Source organism: Bubalus bubalis, chromosome 16, assembly GCF_019923935.1.
Source record: "Bubalus bubalis isolate 160015118507 breed Murrah chromosome 16, NDDB_SH_1, whole genome shotgun sequence".
Lineage (NCBI taxonomy): Eukaryota > Metazoa > Chordata > Mammalia > Artiodactyla > Bovidae > Bubalus > Bubalus bubalis.
Window position 1 is genome coordinate 17,936,825 of NC_059172.1, and position 17,919 is coordinate 17,954,743.

At 44.6% G+C, this 17,919-nt stretch overlaps 1 protein-coding gene across 12 annotated transcripts in view; it reads right to left on the reverse strand.

Annotated features, from left to right (window-relative positions):
- Positions 1-16,268: 16,268 nt before the first annotated feature.
- Positions 16,269-17,919, reverse strand: part of PRR5L (proline rich 5 like) — an 80,595-nt gene continuing 78,944 nt past the window's right edge. For all 12 annotated transcript variants that reach the window (XM_045163053.1, XM_045163050.1, XM_045163052.1 and 9 more), the window contains one exon: positions 16,269-17,529. In XM_045163053.1, the coding sequence (XP_045018988.1) occupies positions 17,135-17,529 (395 nt within the window). In that variant the 3' untranslated portion in view covers positions 16,269-17,134. The remainder of the gene's footprint in view (positions 17,530-17,919) is intronic.

Below are 17,919 nucleotides of genomic sequence, written 5' to 3' on the forward strand. Positions count from 1 at the left end.
GGACTGGTTCCAAATTGGGAAAGGAGTACATCAAGGCTGTATATTGTCACTCTGCTTATTTAACTTATATGCAGAGTACATCATGAGAAATGCTGGACTGGATGAAGCACAAGCTGGAATTAAGATTGCTGGGAGACACTCCTAGGCATATGCCCTGAGATATCCAAAATTGAAAAAGACACATGTGTCCCGTTCATTGCAGCACTATTTACAATAGCTAGAACATGGAAGCAACCTAGATGTCCATCCACAGATAAATGGATAAAGAAGTTGTGGTACATATACACAGTGGAATATTACTCAGTCATAGAAAGGAACACATTTGAGTCAGTTCTAATGAGGTGGACAAAGCTAGAACCTATTATATAGAGTGAAGTAAGTCAGAAAGAGAAAGATAAATATTCTAACACATATATACAGAATCTAGAAAAATGGCACTGAAGAATTCATTTATAAGGCAGCAATGGAAAAACAGACATAGAGAATAGACATGGGACATGGGGAGAGGGGAGGAGAGGGTGAGATGTATAGAGAGAATAACATGGAAACTTACATTACCATATGTAAAATCGATAGCCAAAGGGAATTTGCTGTATGGCTCAGGAAACTCAAACAGGGGCTCTGTATCAACCTAGAGGGGTGGGATGGAGAGGGAGATGGGAGGGAGGTTCAGAAGGGAGGGGATATATGTATACCTATGGCTGATATATGTTGAGGTTTGAGAGAAAACAACAAAATTCTGTAAAGCAATTATCCTTCAATAAATAAATAAATAAATTTTAAAAATAAAATTAAGCTACAAAAAAAAAGATTGCTGGAAGAAATATCAATAACCTCAGATATGCAAATGACACCACCCTTACGGCAGAAAGCAAAGAGAAACTAAAGACCCTCTTGATGAAGGTGAAAGAGGAGAGTGAAAAAGCTGGCTTAAAACTCAACATTCAAAAAACTAAGATCATGGCATCCAGTCCCATCACTTCATGGCAAATAGATGGGGAAACAATGGAAACAGTGAGAGCCTTTGTTTTCTTGGGCTCCAAACACTGCAAATGGTGACTGCAGCCATGAAATTGAAAGATACTTGCTCCTTGGAAAAAAAGCTATGACAAACCTACACACCATATTGAAAAGCAGAGACAATTTTTTGCCGACAAAGGTCCCTATAGTCAAAGCTACGGTTTTTCCAGTAACCATGTATGGATGTGAAAGTTGGATCATAAAGAAGGCTGAATGCCAAAGAATTGATGCTTTTGAACTGTGGTGTTGGAGAAGACTCTTGAGAGTCCCTTGGACTGCAAGGAGATCAAGCCAGTCAATCCTAAGGAAAATCAGTCCTGAATATTCAACTGATACTGAAGCTGAAAGTCCAATACTTAGGCCACCTGATGCAAAGAGCCAACTTATTAGAAAACACCTTGATGCTGAGAAAGACTGAAGGCAGGAGAGAAGGGGACAACATAGGAAGAGATGGTTGGATGGCATCACCGATTCAATGGACATGAGTTTGAGCAAGCTCCAGGAGATGGCGAAGGACAGGGAAGCCTGGCATGCTGCAGTCCACGAAGTCGAGAAGAATTGGACACGACTGAGCAACTGAACAACAACACAGATATCAAATGAGCATGCATTAAAGGTTTTATTTAATTCTTGATGAGGGACCCAGATAATCCATCCAAACCAGAACCTAAAGAACAGACACACCTAGAGACTGGGAATATCTACATGAATGTCCAGCTTCTTCCTTGGTGGGAGAGGGAAGTCCAGTCTCTCCCCACAAGACATAATTTGTATTTCTAGAAACAAGAATTATTTTGTATTGCTCTCAGTTATCCATAGGGTGGAGCTGTAAAGTAGCTTCTGTAGAATGAGAATCTGATAACCCTGAAGGGTGTGCTCCGGACTAGACAAGGCATACTGTGCCATCAAAGCACAGAACTTCCCTACCTTCAGCACTAACAAGAATTCATTGCAACTGTGTAATTAAATACACTCAGGGGGCCCATTCGTGCCTAGGATTGGACTCCAACAGGTGTGGGATGACAGCTGGTTCTAGTCCCTGCTGCTGCTGCTGTTAAGTCGCTTCAGTCATGTCCGACTCTGTGCGACCCCATAGACAGAAGCCCACCAGGCTCCTCCATCCCTGGGATTTTCCAGGCAAGAACAATGGAGTCGGTTGCCATTTCCTTCTCCAATGCAGGAAAGTGTAAAGTGACTCCAAACGTGACAGGCCTGAGTCAAGAGAAGCTGTCTGGAGAATCATTTGGCAGCAGGGGGCAGCAAAGCTTCATCCCTAAAGCATGCGACCTTCAGAAAGAAATTTGTAAAATAGGAGTAGCCTAAAGTCCTTGCTGAAGAATTGATGCCTTTGAACTGTGGTGTTGGCGAAGACTCTTAAGAGTCCCTTGGACTGCAAGGAGATCCAACCAGTCCATTCTAAAGGAGATCAGCCCTGGGTGTTCCTTGGAATGACTGATGCTAAAGCTGAAACTCCAGTACTTTGGCCACCTCATGCGAAGAGTTGACTCATTGGAAAAGACTATGATGCTGGGAGGGATTGGGGGCAGGAGGAGAAGGGGACGACAGAGGATGAGATGGCTGGATGGCATCACCGACTCGATGGACATGAGTCTGAGTGAACTCCGGGAGTTGGTGATGGACAGGGAGGCCTGGCGCACTGCAGTTCATGGAGTCGCAAAGGGTCGGACACGACTGAGTGACTGAACTGAACTGAAAGTCCTTACACTTTCAAGGAGTCCATAAATTCCCCTAGATTTTTTGCAAAAAGTTGTACTTGGTACCTGTCTCTGGGAAGAGAGTCCTTAAATTTTTTTTTTTGCTTTAAGTCTGATGAAACCTACAAAGCATGTCCCCCGATACTGGAAATTCCATGTCTCAACTATCATATTTACACATTGATTGCCAAAGTAGCTTCAAATTAGAAATACCTGAGGAATTATCAGGTCGAACTATACAAAACTGCTGTTTTTGTAAGGTCGATTAAAGAGTTGAGTATAGCGATTTCTCAAGGGTCAACCTATGTAATCAGATTCCTGATTACCCACTCCTGATTCCACCCAGCCCCTGTTCTGATACAGCCAGTAGGTGGATGAGCATTTGAGATCAATTGCTGTCTCCAAGTTGAAGCTTAGGTAAATACACTCTTGGGACTCCAGTCCATCCCAAGTCCTCAGCGTTTAACCCCAGTCATCTCTGTCCTCAGGGTGAGAATCAAGTGGGCATTAGGACCGTCGCCATCATGCAGTTCCCTGGAGGACTTTCTGAGGATGCCTGGTCTGTGGACCACCAGCTTCAGAATCTCCTGCGGTGCTTATTAAAAATGCATGTCATTAGGTGCTAGGCAAACCCCCAAAATTAGACATTTTGAGTGGTGGGCTGGAGAATCTGCACTCTAAATAGGCTCCCCAGGTGACCCTTCATGGGAGATGGGAGGAAAGAGTATCATCTGAGTCTACCAGCTAAATCAAATTATAATCATTGAAATGATAAAATCATGACTCATTCAAATATAAACTATGTCAAAGGTTTTGATCAGCTCATTGATTTAGGATGGAACCATTAGATGGTAAGACTGATTCCAAGAGCATTAGGGTAAAAAAGAGTTTATATAATCCACCAGGAAAAGCATTTCAAAACAAAAAAAAAGAATGTTAGAATAAGATTGCTAGGTTACAGAAGAAACTGGTTAATGTGCAAGCTAATAAAGCCATGACCTTTGGGGTTATCTTTCCTATCAAATGGAAAAATACAAATGAACATGTGATTTTGCAGTATCTGTGGAGAAGGGAATGGCAACCCATTCCAGTATTCTTGCCTGGAGAATCCCATGGACAGAGGTGCCTGGAGGCTACAGTCCACGGGGTTGCAAAGAGTCAGACAGAACTGAGTGACTAAGGCTTAACACTATGCTTGCAGTATCTGAGCTATGATCAAATAATAAATAGTAAAGCCAAACAGCAATACATTCACCCAGAAAATTAAATAATCTTCAGGTAAGCTTGTTAAATAATTCCGCAATGTGACTTTGAAAGGACATACAGCTCAACTCTTTGCCTTATTAAGTTTGGGGGATTCTTTTTTACAGAGGATAAAGACAGCAGAACGTGGAGCATGTGGATGCCATACATCTGGATGAAAAAAAGTTCAGGATGGAGAAGATATATTCAAAAACAAGAACCAGTTAATTCAGAAGAAGGAGAAAACTGATTGATTCTCAGAATTCATGGGCCGCTTCCTTGGATTTATTTTAGACACTAGCTACTTCTCCTGCTTTTTAAGTAAGTGATTTGTCATCGTTGTAGTTATTTGGCTTACAAACTAGTCATTCCCTAATCATTCCTCTTAGAAGTTTGTCTTAAGAGTTTGCTACCTTTTCAACATTGTTCTTTTGTGTTTCATCTAAAAGTTCTGGTGCTTAGTTTTTAAAAACATCAGAAGTATCCTCTGATTTTTATGAAACATTTGCCCACCTGGGGGATTAAACTTTGACTGTTAAGAGACATGAAGTGAAATAGAAAAACCGTGGGTCCCAACCCGACCTCCATATTTTCTCATAACTTTCTTTTGCCTTTGGAGAGAGAGTTTAGGAATGAATCTCTGTTCTGGATAAACATCTGAGGTTCAGCAGCTTCTTCATTTCAGTTCAGTTCCTTCTACTAATTTCAAGTAAAATTAACATTTGGTAATTCTTGTAAAATAGTCTTTCAATGGGTATCTTCAAGTGAGATTCAGATTTTTTTTCTTCTTTGTACTTTCTGTGTTTTTCCTTTATCTAAACCAAGACCATGTCTTTTTCTATTAAATTAATTTTTAAAAATTCACTTCCTTGATCAACTTTATCACTCTCAGTTACGGATATAACAGTTCAGTTCAGTCGCTCAGTCATGTCTGACTCTTTGCGACCCCATGAATCGCAGCACACCAGGCCTCTCTGTCCATCACCAACTCCTGAAGTTCACTCAAACTCACACCCATCGAGTCAGTGATGCCATCCAGCCATCTCATCCTTTGTCATCCCTTTCTCCTCTTGTCCCCAATCCCTCCTAGCATCAGAGTCTTTTCCAATGAGTCAACTCTTCGCATGAGGTGGCCAAAGTACTGGAGTTTCAGCTTTAGCATCATTCTTTCCAAAGAAATCCCAGGGCTGATCTCCTTTAGAATGGACTGGTTGGATCTCCTTGCAGTCCAAGGGACTCTCAAGAGTCTTCTCCAACACCACAGTTCAAAAGCATCAATTCTTCAGCGCTCAGCTTTCTTCACAGTCCAACTCTCACATCCATACATGACCACAGGAAAAACCATAGCCTTGACTAGACGGACCTTTGTTGGCAAAGTAATGTTTCTGCTTTTCAATATGCTATCTAGGTTGGTCATAACTTTCCTTCCAAGGAGTAAGCGTCTTTTAATTTCATGGCTGCAGTCACCATCTGCAGTTATAACAGTATCTATTATTTATTGGCTTTTTAAATTTTGAAAAAAAAAAGTTTTATGTTTAAAAATAATTTTATTTAGATATGTTTTACATAGCACAAACCCACCAATTTGTAGATATTTATACAGCAATATTCATAGAACTATTATTCACAGTAGTCAAAAGATGTGCTTAATTGCTCAGTCATTTGCAACCCCATGGACTGCGACTCTTTGCAACCCCATGGACTGCAGCTTGCCAGACTCCTCTGTCCATCGGATTCTCCAGGCAAGAATACTGAAGTGGGTTGCCATGCATTCCTCTAGGGGATCTTCCCAACCCAGGAATTGAACCCAGGTCTCGTGTATCACAGGCAGATTCTTTACCATCTGAGCCACCAACACAAATGTCCATTGAAGGACGATAAACAAGACGTGGTACATACATACACTGCAATATAGCTCATCCTTCAAAAGGGAAGAAATTTTGACACAAGCCACAACGTAGATGAACTCTGAAGACATTATTCAGAGCAAAATCAGTCAGTCACAGAGGGACAAATATTGTATGATTCCACTTAAACAGGGAACCCAGAACAGTCAAATACAGGAGATAGAAGATAAGAGTAGTGGCTGCCAGGGGCTAGAGGAGAGAAATGAGGAATAATAATTGCTTAACTGGGTACGGAGTTTCAGCTGGGGAAGATGAAGATATTTTGGAGATAGTTGGTGCTGATGGTTGTACAACAATGTGAGTGTTTACTTAATGCCCCTGACCTATACACCTAAAAAAGATCAAAACAGCAAACTTTATGTATATTTACCCACAATAAAAAAAAGAAAAAATGCAATGTCAGGTGTACAGTTACATTTTAGTAACTTTCCAGGTGGTACAACCATCATCATAAATCAGTTTTAGGATATATTTATCCCTGTGATAAGACCACTGATGCCCATTTATCGTTAATCCCCACTCCCATTCCCTACCCCAGGCAATCACTCATCTGCCTTCTATCTCTATAAGTGTGTCTTTGTTGGACATTTCATATAAATGAATCATACAATAAACAGTCTCTTGTATCTGGCTTCTTTCACTTAGCCTGACACTTTTTGAAGTCTGCCCAAGATGTAGCCTGTACTTTATTCCTTTTTGTTGCCAAGTAGAACTTCACTGTGTGGGTATATCTCATTTTGTCTCCACATTCATCAATCTTTGGCTATTTAGGTTTCCAGTTTTTGGCTATTACACGGATGTTCTAGGAACATCCGTGACTTTACCTAACCCAGAGACAGCCTGAACCTTTTCTATGCCATTTGTGTGCATACATGTGTGTGTGTAAGCAGTATATAGTGTACACATGTGTGTGCACATATATATATATATATTATTTTTTCTTTAATCTTGCAAGGTAGGCATAATTAGTTGCATTTTGTGGAAGGAAAGAGAGTTTAAGTAACTTGCCGAAAGTCACCAGCTAGTATTGCTGGGCAGAGAAAAAGGTCTGTGTGACTATAGGGGCAGTAGGCGGACAGAGGAGAAGGAGACTGAAACTGTAAACAGGGGCCCCTGGTTTTCCTGTGGACCTCATTCTCTTCCTGCGCTCACTGGCTCTGAGAGGAACGTGATGGGGAAGCGCCTCAGGGCGCCTCTCACACTGGTGGGGAGCCTCACAGAGGGAACTTTGCTCCAGTGGAACACCCTAGGGAAAACCAGGGGCCCCACGGGGCCACCCAGCTAGCTCTCATCTTTCTCAATCACTGTTCTTTGGTTTAGTAATTTAGGTTACACGTTCCAAAGAGTGGAAGAAGAGTTTATCAGAGTATAGTTAAAAGCCTGGTCTCTGGAACTGGACCACCGAGGTTCACGTTCTGGTGTGGCCCCTTATTAGCTCTGTGGCCTTGGACAGGCTGCTCAGCCTCTCTGTGCCTCAGCTTGAAGTGAAGTGAAGTGAAAGTCGTTCAGTCATGTCCGACTCTTTGCGACCCCATGGACTGCATAGTCCACGGAATTCTCCAGGCCAGAATACTGGAGTGGGTGGCTGTTCCCTTCTCCAGGGGATCTTCCCAACCCAGGGATTGAACCCAGGTCTCCCACATTGCAGGTGGATTCTTTACCAGCTGAGCCACCAGGGAAGCCCAAGAATACTGGAGTGGGTGCCTCAGCTTAAAACATGAATAATAATATGTCTACTTCATTGCATTGTTAAGAGGTTTAAATGAGATAATATAGAAAGAGTTGAGTGTTATACTAGCGCCCACTGATAGTTAGACTTGAGTGAATATTAAATGTTGTTCTTACAATTACTTGTTACCGAATTATTCTTGGGGGTGGGGTCCCAGAAGCTTGGAAGACTCTTAGGGCCCCTGCATCACCCTGACTGTCCATCACCTCAGCACATGATGCTCCAAACATCAGCCTGTCTTCTCTGTAGGCTTTTCCAGTTACTCTTACGCGGGAAGAAAGAGGACAGGCAGCTGATGACAATATTCCCTGAGAGAAAACACTCCCATCATAGCTCAAAGGCAGAGAGACCTCAGCCCACAACTGAGCACTTTAGGAAATGCTTCATCTCCTGGTTTCCCTTCAGATTCTTCCCTCCCAGTCTGATGACGGGCCCATCTGTCCCCACTCTCTCTCTGGGCTCCCCCAGTCCGTTCTGCACGAGCCTGCTACCCATGCTTCCCTCCAAGCATCTTTGCATTTTGAGGGAAGAACAGAGCTAGAGATGAGTTGGGGAGGATTACCTGGGGTTTTCCTGCTCTGGTCCCCACTACCAGCATATGTGTAGATTCAGAAACAAGTCTCTCCTTTACCCTGAGAACTGCTGAGCCTCCTCTTCAATTCCAAGGGAAGTATTTAATAGTTAAATCTGAAACCATGTGAGATGACACGCCTTAGCAGCCGCCTATCCGCTCCAGTACTCTTGCCTGGAAAATCCCATGGATGGAGGAGCCTTGTAGGCTGCAGTCCATGGGGTCGCTAGGAGTCGGACACGACTAAGCGACTTCACTTTCACTTTTCACTTTCATGCATTGGAGAAGGAAATGGCACCCCACTCCAGTGTTCTTGCCTGGAGAATCCCAGGGACAGGGGAGCCTGGTGGGCTGCCGTCTATGGGGTCGCACAGAGTTGGACATGACTGAAGCGACTTAGCAGCAGCAGCAGCATCGACTGAATCAAGGATGGATACATGCTTGACCTAGACCAGATTCTTGAGAATTTGGACTGAGAAATTCAAAGAAATCAGACTGCAGGAGTCCATGAACTGGAAGGCCTCTGTACCTTTCAGGGGTCATGTGTAACAGAAGAGGAGAGCATTTACATAGAAGCTTGTGTGTGCGGGAGTGTGTGTATAAGTCAGGCAGACTACCTTAGGATCTTAGTTCTTGAAAGGTTCCAGTCTACACTTACAGGAATCGCCCCTGGATATCCTCCGCTTAGGTTACAATGTACTCCTGTGCTTTCAGGGACCCTCTCCAACTGCATACAAGCTTGTTCAAACAAGCATACCATAGGCAATATTGTACTTAGAAAGCAGAGCAGTGATTTAAAAGCTCTCTGGCAAGAGGTCAGACCAAACTACATTTGAATCTCATCGCTCACATTTTCTGGTTATGTGATCCTAGGCAAATTGCTCAATCTCTCTGCACTTCAATTTCCTCATCTAATGAAGATGATAACTTTTCTTCATAAAACTTCTCAGAGGATTATACAAAACAATGAATGTAAAATACTTAGGGTGGTACATAGCATATAGTTGATGATCAATACATGATTATTTTATTATATTTATATTGTATTATATCTTTATTGACATTTTATCATTATGAAATTTGCATGATTCAAATTAGCAACACCAAATTTCTTTTGCTAGCATTTACATAGTATACGTTTCCAACCTTTCAGTTTCAATCATTCTCTGTTCAAAGATTTAAAGTGCGTCTCTTATAAACAGAATATAGTTATCCTTTCATCTGGTCTAACCTTCTCTGTCTTTTCGTTGGCGTGTTTAGTTCATTAATATTTAATGTAATTTCTGATGTCACTGTATTTTAGTCTACTGTCTTGCTACTGGGCATGACCCTTACTCCCAGAATGTGGCCTTTCTTGAGCCTCAACCAAAAGGTGGGACTTGAACCTCTGTCTCCTCAGCATTCTGCAACAGCTGAAATCTGTTCTGTTCTTTAGCGTCCCAGCTGCTGTTTTCTGCTGGGTTTCTTGGAGTTCTCACTGCATGTTCAGCTTGTGTGTGTTTGTATGCGTGCGCTCAGTCGTGTCTGATTCTTTGTGACCCCATGGACTATAGCCCGCCAAACTCCTCTGTCCATGGAATTTTCCAGGCTAGAATACTGAGCAGGTTGCCATTTCCTACTCCAAGGGATCTTCCCGACCCAGGGATCAAACCCACATCTCCTGCATTGGCAGGCAGATTCTCTACTGCTGAGCCACCAGGAAAGCTCCATGTTCAGCTTAGGAGTCAGTCAACAGCTTGAGGGAAACAAGCATGCAGGTTTCCCATTTAGTCCTCTCTATCATTCTCCCTTCCTTCAAGTTCCAGCTACTCTCTAGCCTTAAACTCTGATCTCAGTCCAGTAAGACTGCTGCTTGCTGCTGCCACTCACTCTGTCTTACTCACACCCCTGCTGGTGACTTGGGGAAAAACCATCTGGAAAAACCAGGATGAATGTGAAGTTTTGCCTCATTTGTTTCCCTTCTCTTAGGGAGGGATCATAGCAGTTCAGATCCTGCCTGCACTGGGTGATCGCCAATTCCTCCAGTTACTTTATATATTTTATCCAACTTCTATAATTATTCTGGCAGAAAAGTTCATCTGATACAAGTCATTCCCCTATGGCCAGAACCAGAAGCTGTGTGCTATTTCCATTTATTGAGCTCGTCTCAAAACTGCCTTGGAGTGGGCAGCAAAAGTTTCTGTTGGCAGGTAACTGACTTGATCCTAGTTCAGTCTATAGAGAATGCAATGACCTCATAATTTGGACTCCAGACAAAGCTATCTCCAAGATATATAACTGATATCAGGCTTAAGTTTAGGTATTGGTTAAAAATTATGTGTTCCTGAGAATATGAAAGAATTTAGGAGACTGTTGGGTTCAAGGTATTCACATTGCTTAGTATTCTTCTCAAAGGTGATTAGACGCAGGACAGAAGAACCAAGGAAATTAAGAACCAATGTAATGAGTGACTTGGTGAGAAAGGCATACTTCTGAAGGTAGACTGGGAAACTAGGCTCTTTTAGGTTCTGAAGTCATTGACTAAAAATCATAAATAGCACCCAGTGTCTCTTGGGGATGCTGGCAAGAATGAAGTCCATCAAGTTGGTCAGCTTCACTGGTAATTTAAAGAATGCTGAGGAACAATCAGCAAAATTATTTGAAATGCTATTGGCACCCCACTCCAGTACTCCTGCCTGGAAAATCCCATGGATGGAGGAGCCTGGTAGGCTGCAGTCCATGGGGTAGCTGAGGGTCGGACACGACTGAGCGACTTCACTTTCACTTTCATGCATTGGAGAAGGAAACGGCAACCCACCCTAGTGTTCTTGCCTGGAGAATCCCAGGGACGGGGGAGCCTGGTGGGCTGCCGTCTATGGGGTCGCGCAGAGTCGACACGACTGAAGTGACTTAGCAGTAGCTGTATGGTTTCCTTAGGTGGGGGTGAGAAGAATCATTCTGAAAGTCTGCAGGTCTGGGTCTCACATTGAAAGGAAACTTCTGGTAATCCCTAAGCTTGGTCACCTGGGATGGTACTGTCTTCTTTAGTAGGCGTGTAGTTTTCAACCCTGGTTCATTGGTCTGGGTCTAGCCAGGGGACAAAAGCCACATCTGTCATTTTAACAGCATTTAGTAGAACGATTATTAATCATGTATTGGACAAATAGTAAAATGGCAAAGAGTAGACACCGAGGAATCACAGAAGTAACTACAGGAAGCAATGACAACCCATAGAAGGGAAAGACTGGGAATGACTGAGGTGTTAAGGGTTGGTGGGGGGTTGCTGAGAGCTGGACTGCCAGTGTCTGAGGGGGCCCAGTCCAGGGTGCTGCTGTCTCTCAGAGAGGATGTTAAGGTGGGTTCCGGGAGGGAGGAAAACCTGCAAACTGGAGGTAGCTGCAGCTACTAGACCCAACTGCCAGCGCAATGGTGACAAGACAGGAAGCGGTGACTCCACCAGCTTCCCAGGCTCCCTCTAGCGCCCCCCACTGGCAGAACCAACAGCGGGCCCCATCTCACAAAGCAGATGGGTGATGTGCAGAGGCCCTGCGCTTGCATCCCAAAATACAGAAAAGGCTGGAAGCTAAGACAAAAGCTTACCAACACACTGGGAAGATTTAGGCTTAAGTGGGGAAAGATTTAAAATAAACAAAACTATAGCTCTAATATTTTTACGTTAGGAAGGCAAAGTGCATATTTGATATTTCAGACGTGATATTTAAGAGAGTAAGTTCCATTAGAATGTCACTTTTATAACTCCACTTTAAAATGCATAATTGAGTAATTAATTTAGGCTTGCAATTTTTAAATAGTGACATCTAAGTTTAAGTAGAGTATAAAAACATTTAAAGTTTCCCTTATTTATAAGTTTAAATTTATTAGTTTCTATAAGAATTTAGGATTGGGGAAGATTTTGCATGCTGTCAGAAATACTGAAGTACTTTAAAAAGAAATAAATATATATAAATTTATAAATGCATTTAAAGCATTTGAAGTGCTGAGCTAAGGTTGTAAATAGGACCAAGCATTATTCAAAGGCTCCTCCAAAGTTATTGCTACAATCTATTAGACTTATATAAAGAACAATAAAATGTGTAAGCTGAACTCAAAAGCCCCCCAAAAGTTTAACTTGTCTCTTAAATTGAATATTGATCCTAAAGACAAAATTATTAATTGTACTATTTATTAAATGATTACTAATGATTATACTTATTAAATATTATTTTTAAAGCCACATTTAAACCTATTAATATTTAAAGATTAAAAAAAAAAACATTGAGGGGTTTCTCTGGTGGTCCAGTGGTTGAGAATCCGCCTGCTGATGCAGGGGACATGGGTTCGATCCCTCGTCCAGGAAGATCCCACATGCCACAGGGCAACTAAGCCTGTACACCACAGCTACTGAAACCAGCTCGCCCTAGAGCCTGTGCCCTGCACCAAGAAGCCACCATAATGAGAAGTCTGCACACCGCATATGGAGAGGAGCCCCCACTTCCTGCAACTAGAGAAAGTCCTTGAACAGCAACAAAGGCCCAACACAGCCAAAAATAAATAATAAATAAAACAACAAAAAAATTGAAATCTTTTCTACATAAGGAATCCATTGTCCAGGTTCCCCCAACCCCTGCTCCCTACCCTATGAGGTTTTCTAGAAACAGTTCTAGAAGAGCAAGAGAAGCAGCTTTGAGTGGACATCAAGTTTAAAGGCCCCCAGGCCAGGCAGACTGGTCTCCCTGGACACTGAGACTGGTACCCACCTGCTGGCTGCAGCTCAGTCTTCTCAGTGTCCCCGGCACACCATGAGGCTGGCCTTTCCTCCCTGAGACTTCAGTAGAGGGGCAGCAGAGGCAGTGGTAATCAGAGGCCCATGGAAATCTTGACATAAAGATTATCCCAGTGGGCCCAGTGGAATCACAAGGGTCTAAAGAGTGGACAAGGGAGGCAGAATGGAGGCTGGGGTGATGCAACATGAGGCGGACTCAACCCATGGTTGCGATTTTAGTGTTGAAGATGAAGAGGCTGCAAGCCAAGGAATATGGGCGGCCTCTGGAAGCTGGCAAAGGTGAGGAAATGGGTTCTCCCCTCGGAGCCTCCAGAGAGGAACGCAGCCCCGCCAACACCTAGATCTCTAGCCTGGTGAGACCCAGGTCAGCCTTCCAGCCTACAGAATGTGAGATCACAAATGCACGCTGCCTTTTTTTGGGCTGTGCTGGGTCTTTGTTGCGGTGCACGGGCTTTCTCTGGTTGTGGTGAGCAGGGGCTCCCCTCTGTTGCGGTGTGTGGGCCTCATTGCAGTGGCTTCTCTGGTTGCCGAGCACAGGTTCGAGGCGCACGGGATCAGTAGCTGTGGAACACAGACAGCTGGCCCACAGCACGTGGGACCTTCCTGGACCAGGAATCGAACCCCTGCATTGCCAGGTGGATTCTTAACCACTGGACCACCAGGTAAGCCCAGCGAGCGCTCATTTGTGGTAATTTCTTATGGCATTGAGCGGGAACAAAAGCAGATTTTAAGTCTGATCCCAAATTTAGAGCGACCGTCTCTAGCCACCTGGTCTGGGGTCACTCACACATTACCCACTAGTCACTGTGTTTTGCCATTCTGTTGTTAATGTTGTTCGTGACTTGAAATGCCTGTGTTCACCTGACTGCCCGCCTTCCCCCATTGGATGGTAAGCCCCAAGAGACGCAGGCACACGGGTTTTCTGTCCCATCACCGCATGTCCAGTGCCCACAAGTGCCTACAATGCAGTGGCAGTTCCACAAATATTTGGTGGGAAGATGAGTGGCTGGATGAGTGAATACAGGTAGTGCACCAGTGACGTGAAATCTACCGAGGCAGACCTCTCAGCATTCCTAGTTCACTGTTCCAGTCTCTGAAGGCTCAATGAAAAGTGTGACTGCTCTCCTTGACCTCCTCCAGGGTTTTCAATCAGTTCAGGATACACCTCTTTGAAGGCTCTTACAAAGGCTCCTTCTGGGTCAAACACTCAGGAAAGAGACCAAGCTGGCTTCAGAAGAGACCTTGCCTTTGCAGACTCTGTTCGGTGTTTTCCAAGCTCCTCCGCAGACAGGCTGTTCCTCCAGGAAATGACTTGCCAATCCAGATGAGGTTGGCAAGCAAAGCCCAGGGGAGACTGGCTGAGGTCAGCCTGCTGCCTAACCCAGGGGTGGAGGCAACAGGAAAAGGGACCTAGAAGCCGGGAAGGCGGGTTCCTCACACCGGGAGTGTGCAGACAGGATTCAGAGGTCTAACAGACGCCCTCAGACTCAGAATTTGCAAATGGACATGCTTGCAAATTCAATCAAGACACACAGCCCGGGAACAGAGTAATGTACAAAATGATGTTTATTGAATCTGTTTTGGAAACAGACAGCATGAAAGGCTTTTGGTTTATGAGCTCACTCGGAGTTTAAGAGTCGTGATCGTTTCCTGTCATTAAACCTCAGGCACGGAAAGATCCTAGCTTAAATAATGAAAACGAATCTTCATCTCATGAAGGGGAGAAAAAGTGGTTAAAAGCACTACAGCTGTTGCTCTTGCAATAGCTCTGATAGCCTGAATGCTCATAAACATCAACAGTTTTTCTAAGTACAGTGTGAAGTATTTACTGTACAAATATCAGGTGTGTACATCAAAGGTACAGTTGTGAACTAGCTAACATTCATTAGCAGTTAAGTACACTGGGTCTATACTGACGCTCCCATTCTTAACCTAAGGGCTTACACATTTAACTGATGACTGCTGTCCTCATCAGGGGCATTTAGTAAATGGAAAAAGCATTTAAAAACATATATATCATTCATGTTGTAAACTAAAAAAGCAAACCCAACCATGATTAATTACTTTGCTGGGATCAGTAAATACTAGTCCCGAGTGCTAAGTGTGCCAATAAGGACAGAAGCCATCGGTTAAAGAAATCATCATACGTTACCTACTGATATTCCATTTGCTAATGCATGTTAGTGAATGCGTGGACTTTACCCAACACAGCCACAGATTATTTTTTGTTTGAAATTCTCAGAAGGTCTCCATTGCATATTTTTTCTTCCATCACTCTCTTAAAAGGATGTAAACGAAACAACTTCTTAAACAAAATTTCCAAATCAGAAGCCATCAAAAGCACGACTCTGGTCATATTTCAATCTTCACCCAGAAGGGAAATATCGTCAAGGATGAGTTTAGAAGGTCTCTTCCTCTGCTGGCAGCTTAGACTGTCCTCATCCTCTCTCCAGCTGTATTGGAAGTCAAGCTGGCTCACAGCTCTGACATTTCATAAACAAAGTTTCCAAAGACTAACAGGATACCTAGAAGGTGCCAGAAGTGTTCAGGGCCTTCTCTTTTTTTTTTTTTTTCTGGAGTTGTTATCAGGGGGCCAGCAGACAAATACAAAAAGAACAGTGGAGTGAAAGGACATAAAAAGCCCAGACCTGTATGGAGGAAGCAGTGTTGAGAAGATATTATATGATTCAGATGGTAAAGAGTCTGCTTGCAATGCCAGAGACCTAGGTTCAACCCCTGGGTTGGGTAGATCCCCTGGAGAAGGAAACAGCAACCCACTCCAGTATTTTTGCCTGGAGAATTCCATTGTCAGAGGAGCCTGGTGGGCTACAGTCCATGGGGTTGCCAAGAGTTGGACACGACTGAGTGACTAACACTTTCACCTTTTATACATAAATAGTACCAAAGCCTGCTGATCCAAAGAACATTTCCAGACCCCAAAGGTTAGACATTCCAGGCACTTCTAGGCACTGCTTTAATCACAGGGAATGAACATGTCTCCAAAAGGTCTTGCCCACATCAGCCCTGGCTCCCCCCACTATAAAGCCCTGAGACATCTCATTTGCTAGACCCCTCTGCTCCCGAGGCATGCTGAGTCTCCTCATCTCAATACAACTTTTCCTATAAACCATGACACTCACAAACACAGGGCTTACCGCACTCAAAACCAGCTGCTTCCAGAGCTCCGTACCTCGGGGCCCCAACTACCATGGATTGCTTTCACCCTGAACCACTCCTAATCTCCTTTCTTAGGGGGTTTGCTATTTTTCTGTGTGAAGACCCACCTCCATGGGAAATGAGCAGTGCAAGATCTACGTGCAAATATTTGCAAGCAATTTTATTTTTGAAATGATGTACATTAAAAAAAATTCAAGTCAAATCCAGGAACAGATTAGTTGGTTGGTATCAGCTGGCCCCTCCCCCATGACAGCAAAGGGGTCAGTTTCTGAAATGAAAGAGGGAGGAAGGCACCAGCTATTCCACCGGGAAGGTTAGTTCCTTGAGTTGGGGAGAAAGCCTTGGGAAGGGAATGCTGAAGCTTAATTAAAGATGGGGTTCCTCTAGCCGCGAGGCCCTCCTGGGCCAAAAGCCAAAGACAGCATAAAGGGTCTGGGTACAGGTGAGGAAGAACCCTCATTGGCCAGTAATTCTGAAACTGAAATGGAAGATGCATTCCTGGTCAGGCTTGGGAGGGGCTGCAGTCTACTTTTACTCCACACAAGAGGGTCAAGAGGTACCTCTCTCTACTGCCTCTTTTCACCCACCAGCCTCTGTATCACGAAGGCTCAAGGGGAACTCCACATGCCAGCACATCCTTGCTGGCTTTGTGTGTGGTTTGGATGACCTCCAGCTATAGGAACGCCAGGGGCACTGTGATATACAGTCAGGAGGACTGGACAGTCCATTATCTGAGAATAAAAGCCCAGAGAGGAAGATCTGGGTTGAGTCAAGCAGGCAAGAGAGCAGACATTGGGCAGTTAGATCTGTGTGGCTGCAAAAAGGTGATCACCGTCCTGAAAATGGAGACGCTTATGACGGATTTCCCCTAGGGCACTCAGACTAGCCTGTATCCAAAAAGGCAGAAGGTGGCATTGCCCAGAGGAAGTGCTCCCCTCGGCGATCCTTGGGGATGCAGCTGCCCTCATCCTGGTTGCCAGGCAGCAGCTGGGAGTTCTGGGAGATGGGGGTTCAGCTCAGGGAAGCACAGTTCAGCTCCGAGTCCTCCTGGCTGCCCGTGGCCCCCTGCTCTGGCTCGTCGGGACCGTCGGTGATGTTGGGCTCGCTGGAGCACTGCCGGTGGGGCGGTGGGAAGCTGGGTGGCAGCAGCAGGCACTTGTCCTCGCCTCCAGGCTCCTCCCCTAAGCCCGAGTGCATCATGGTGGCCATGGCCAGCAGCTGGATGTCCGAGTGGGCATTGGCCACCGTGTGTCGCCGGACGCTGCCACACTTCTCTAGGTAGGCCTCCCCCTCTTGCTCCGTCAGTGGGGTCAGGGCCATCTCGTTCAGGGGCCGGCTGACGGGGGTTATTGGGGAGGCGTAGTTCAGGAGCGTGACCTTGGGCCGGCCCCTGGAGTGGCGCCTGGCTGCAAGAGAAAGACCAGCAAAGGCTGTGATTGGGTGGGGGTGGTAGGTGTCAAAAACTCCTAAAGAATTTGGCAGAAGAGGGAGGTGGCAGCTCCACCTTCAGGGATGGCTTTAGATGAAGCCCTGAAGCACAAGGAAAGAACTTGGCTACATCTATGTTTCTCTTGTAACTTCACTTTGTTCGTGCCTAATCCTGCCTATGGCCAACATGCCCTCCCATAGTAGGAGTACCAATGGATGTTCCATGACAGATGAAGGAGCTCCAAGGGAGTCTCCTCACATTTGCAGCTGCTGCCTCAGCTTCCTTGGATTTGACCTCAATTCCCTCTAACCAGTCTTGTCCGAAGACCTGAGCGCCAGCTGGACCAGTTGCCCAGAGATGCTCTGGG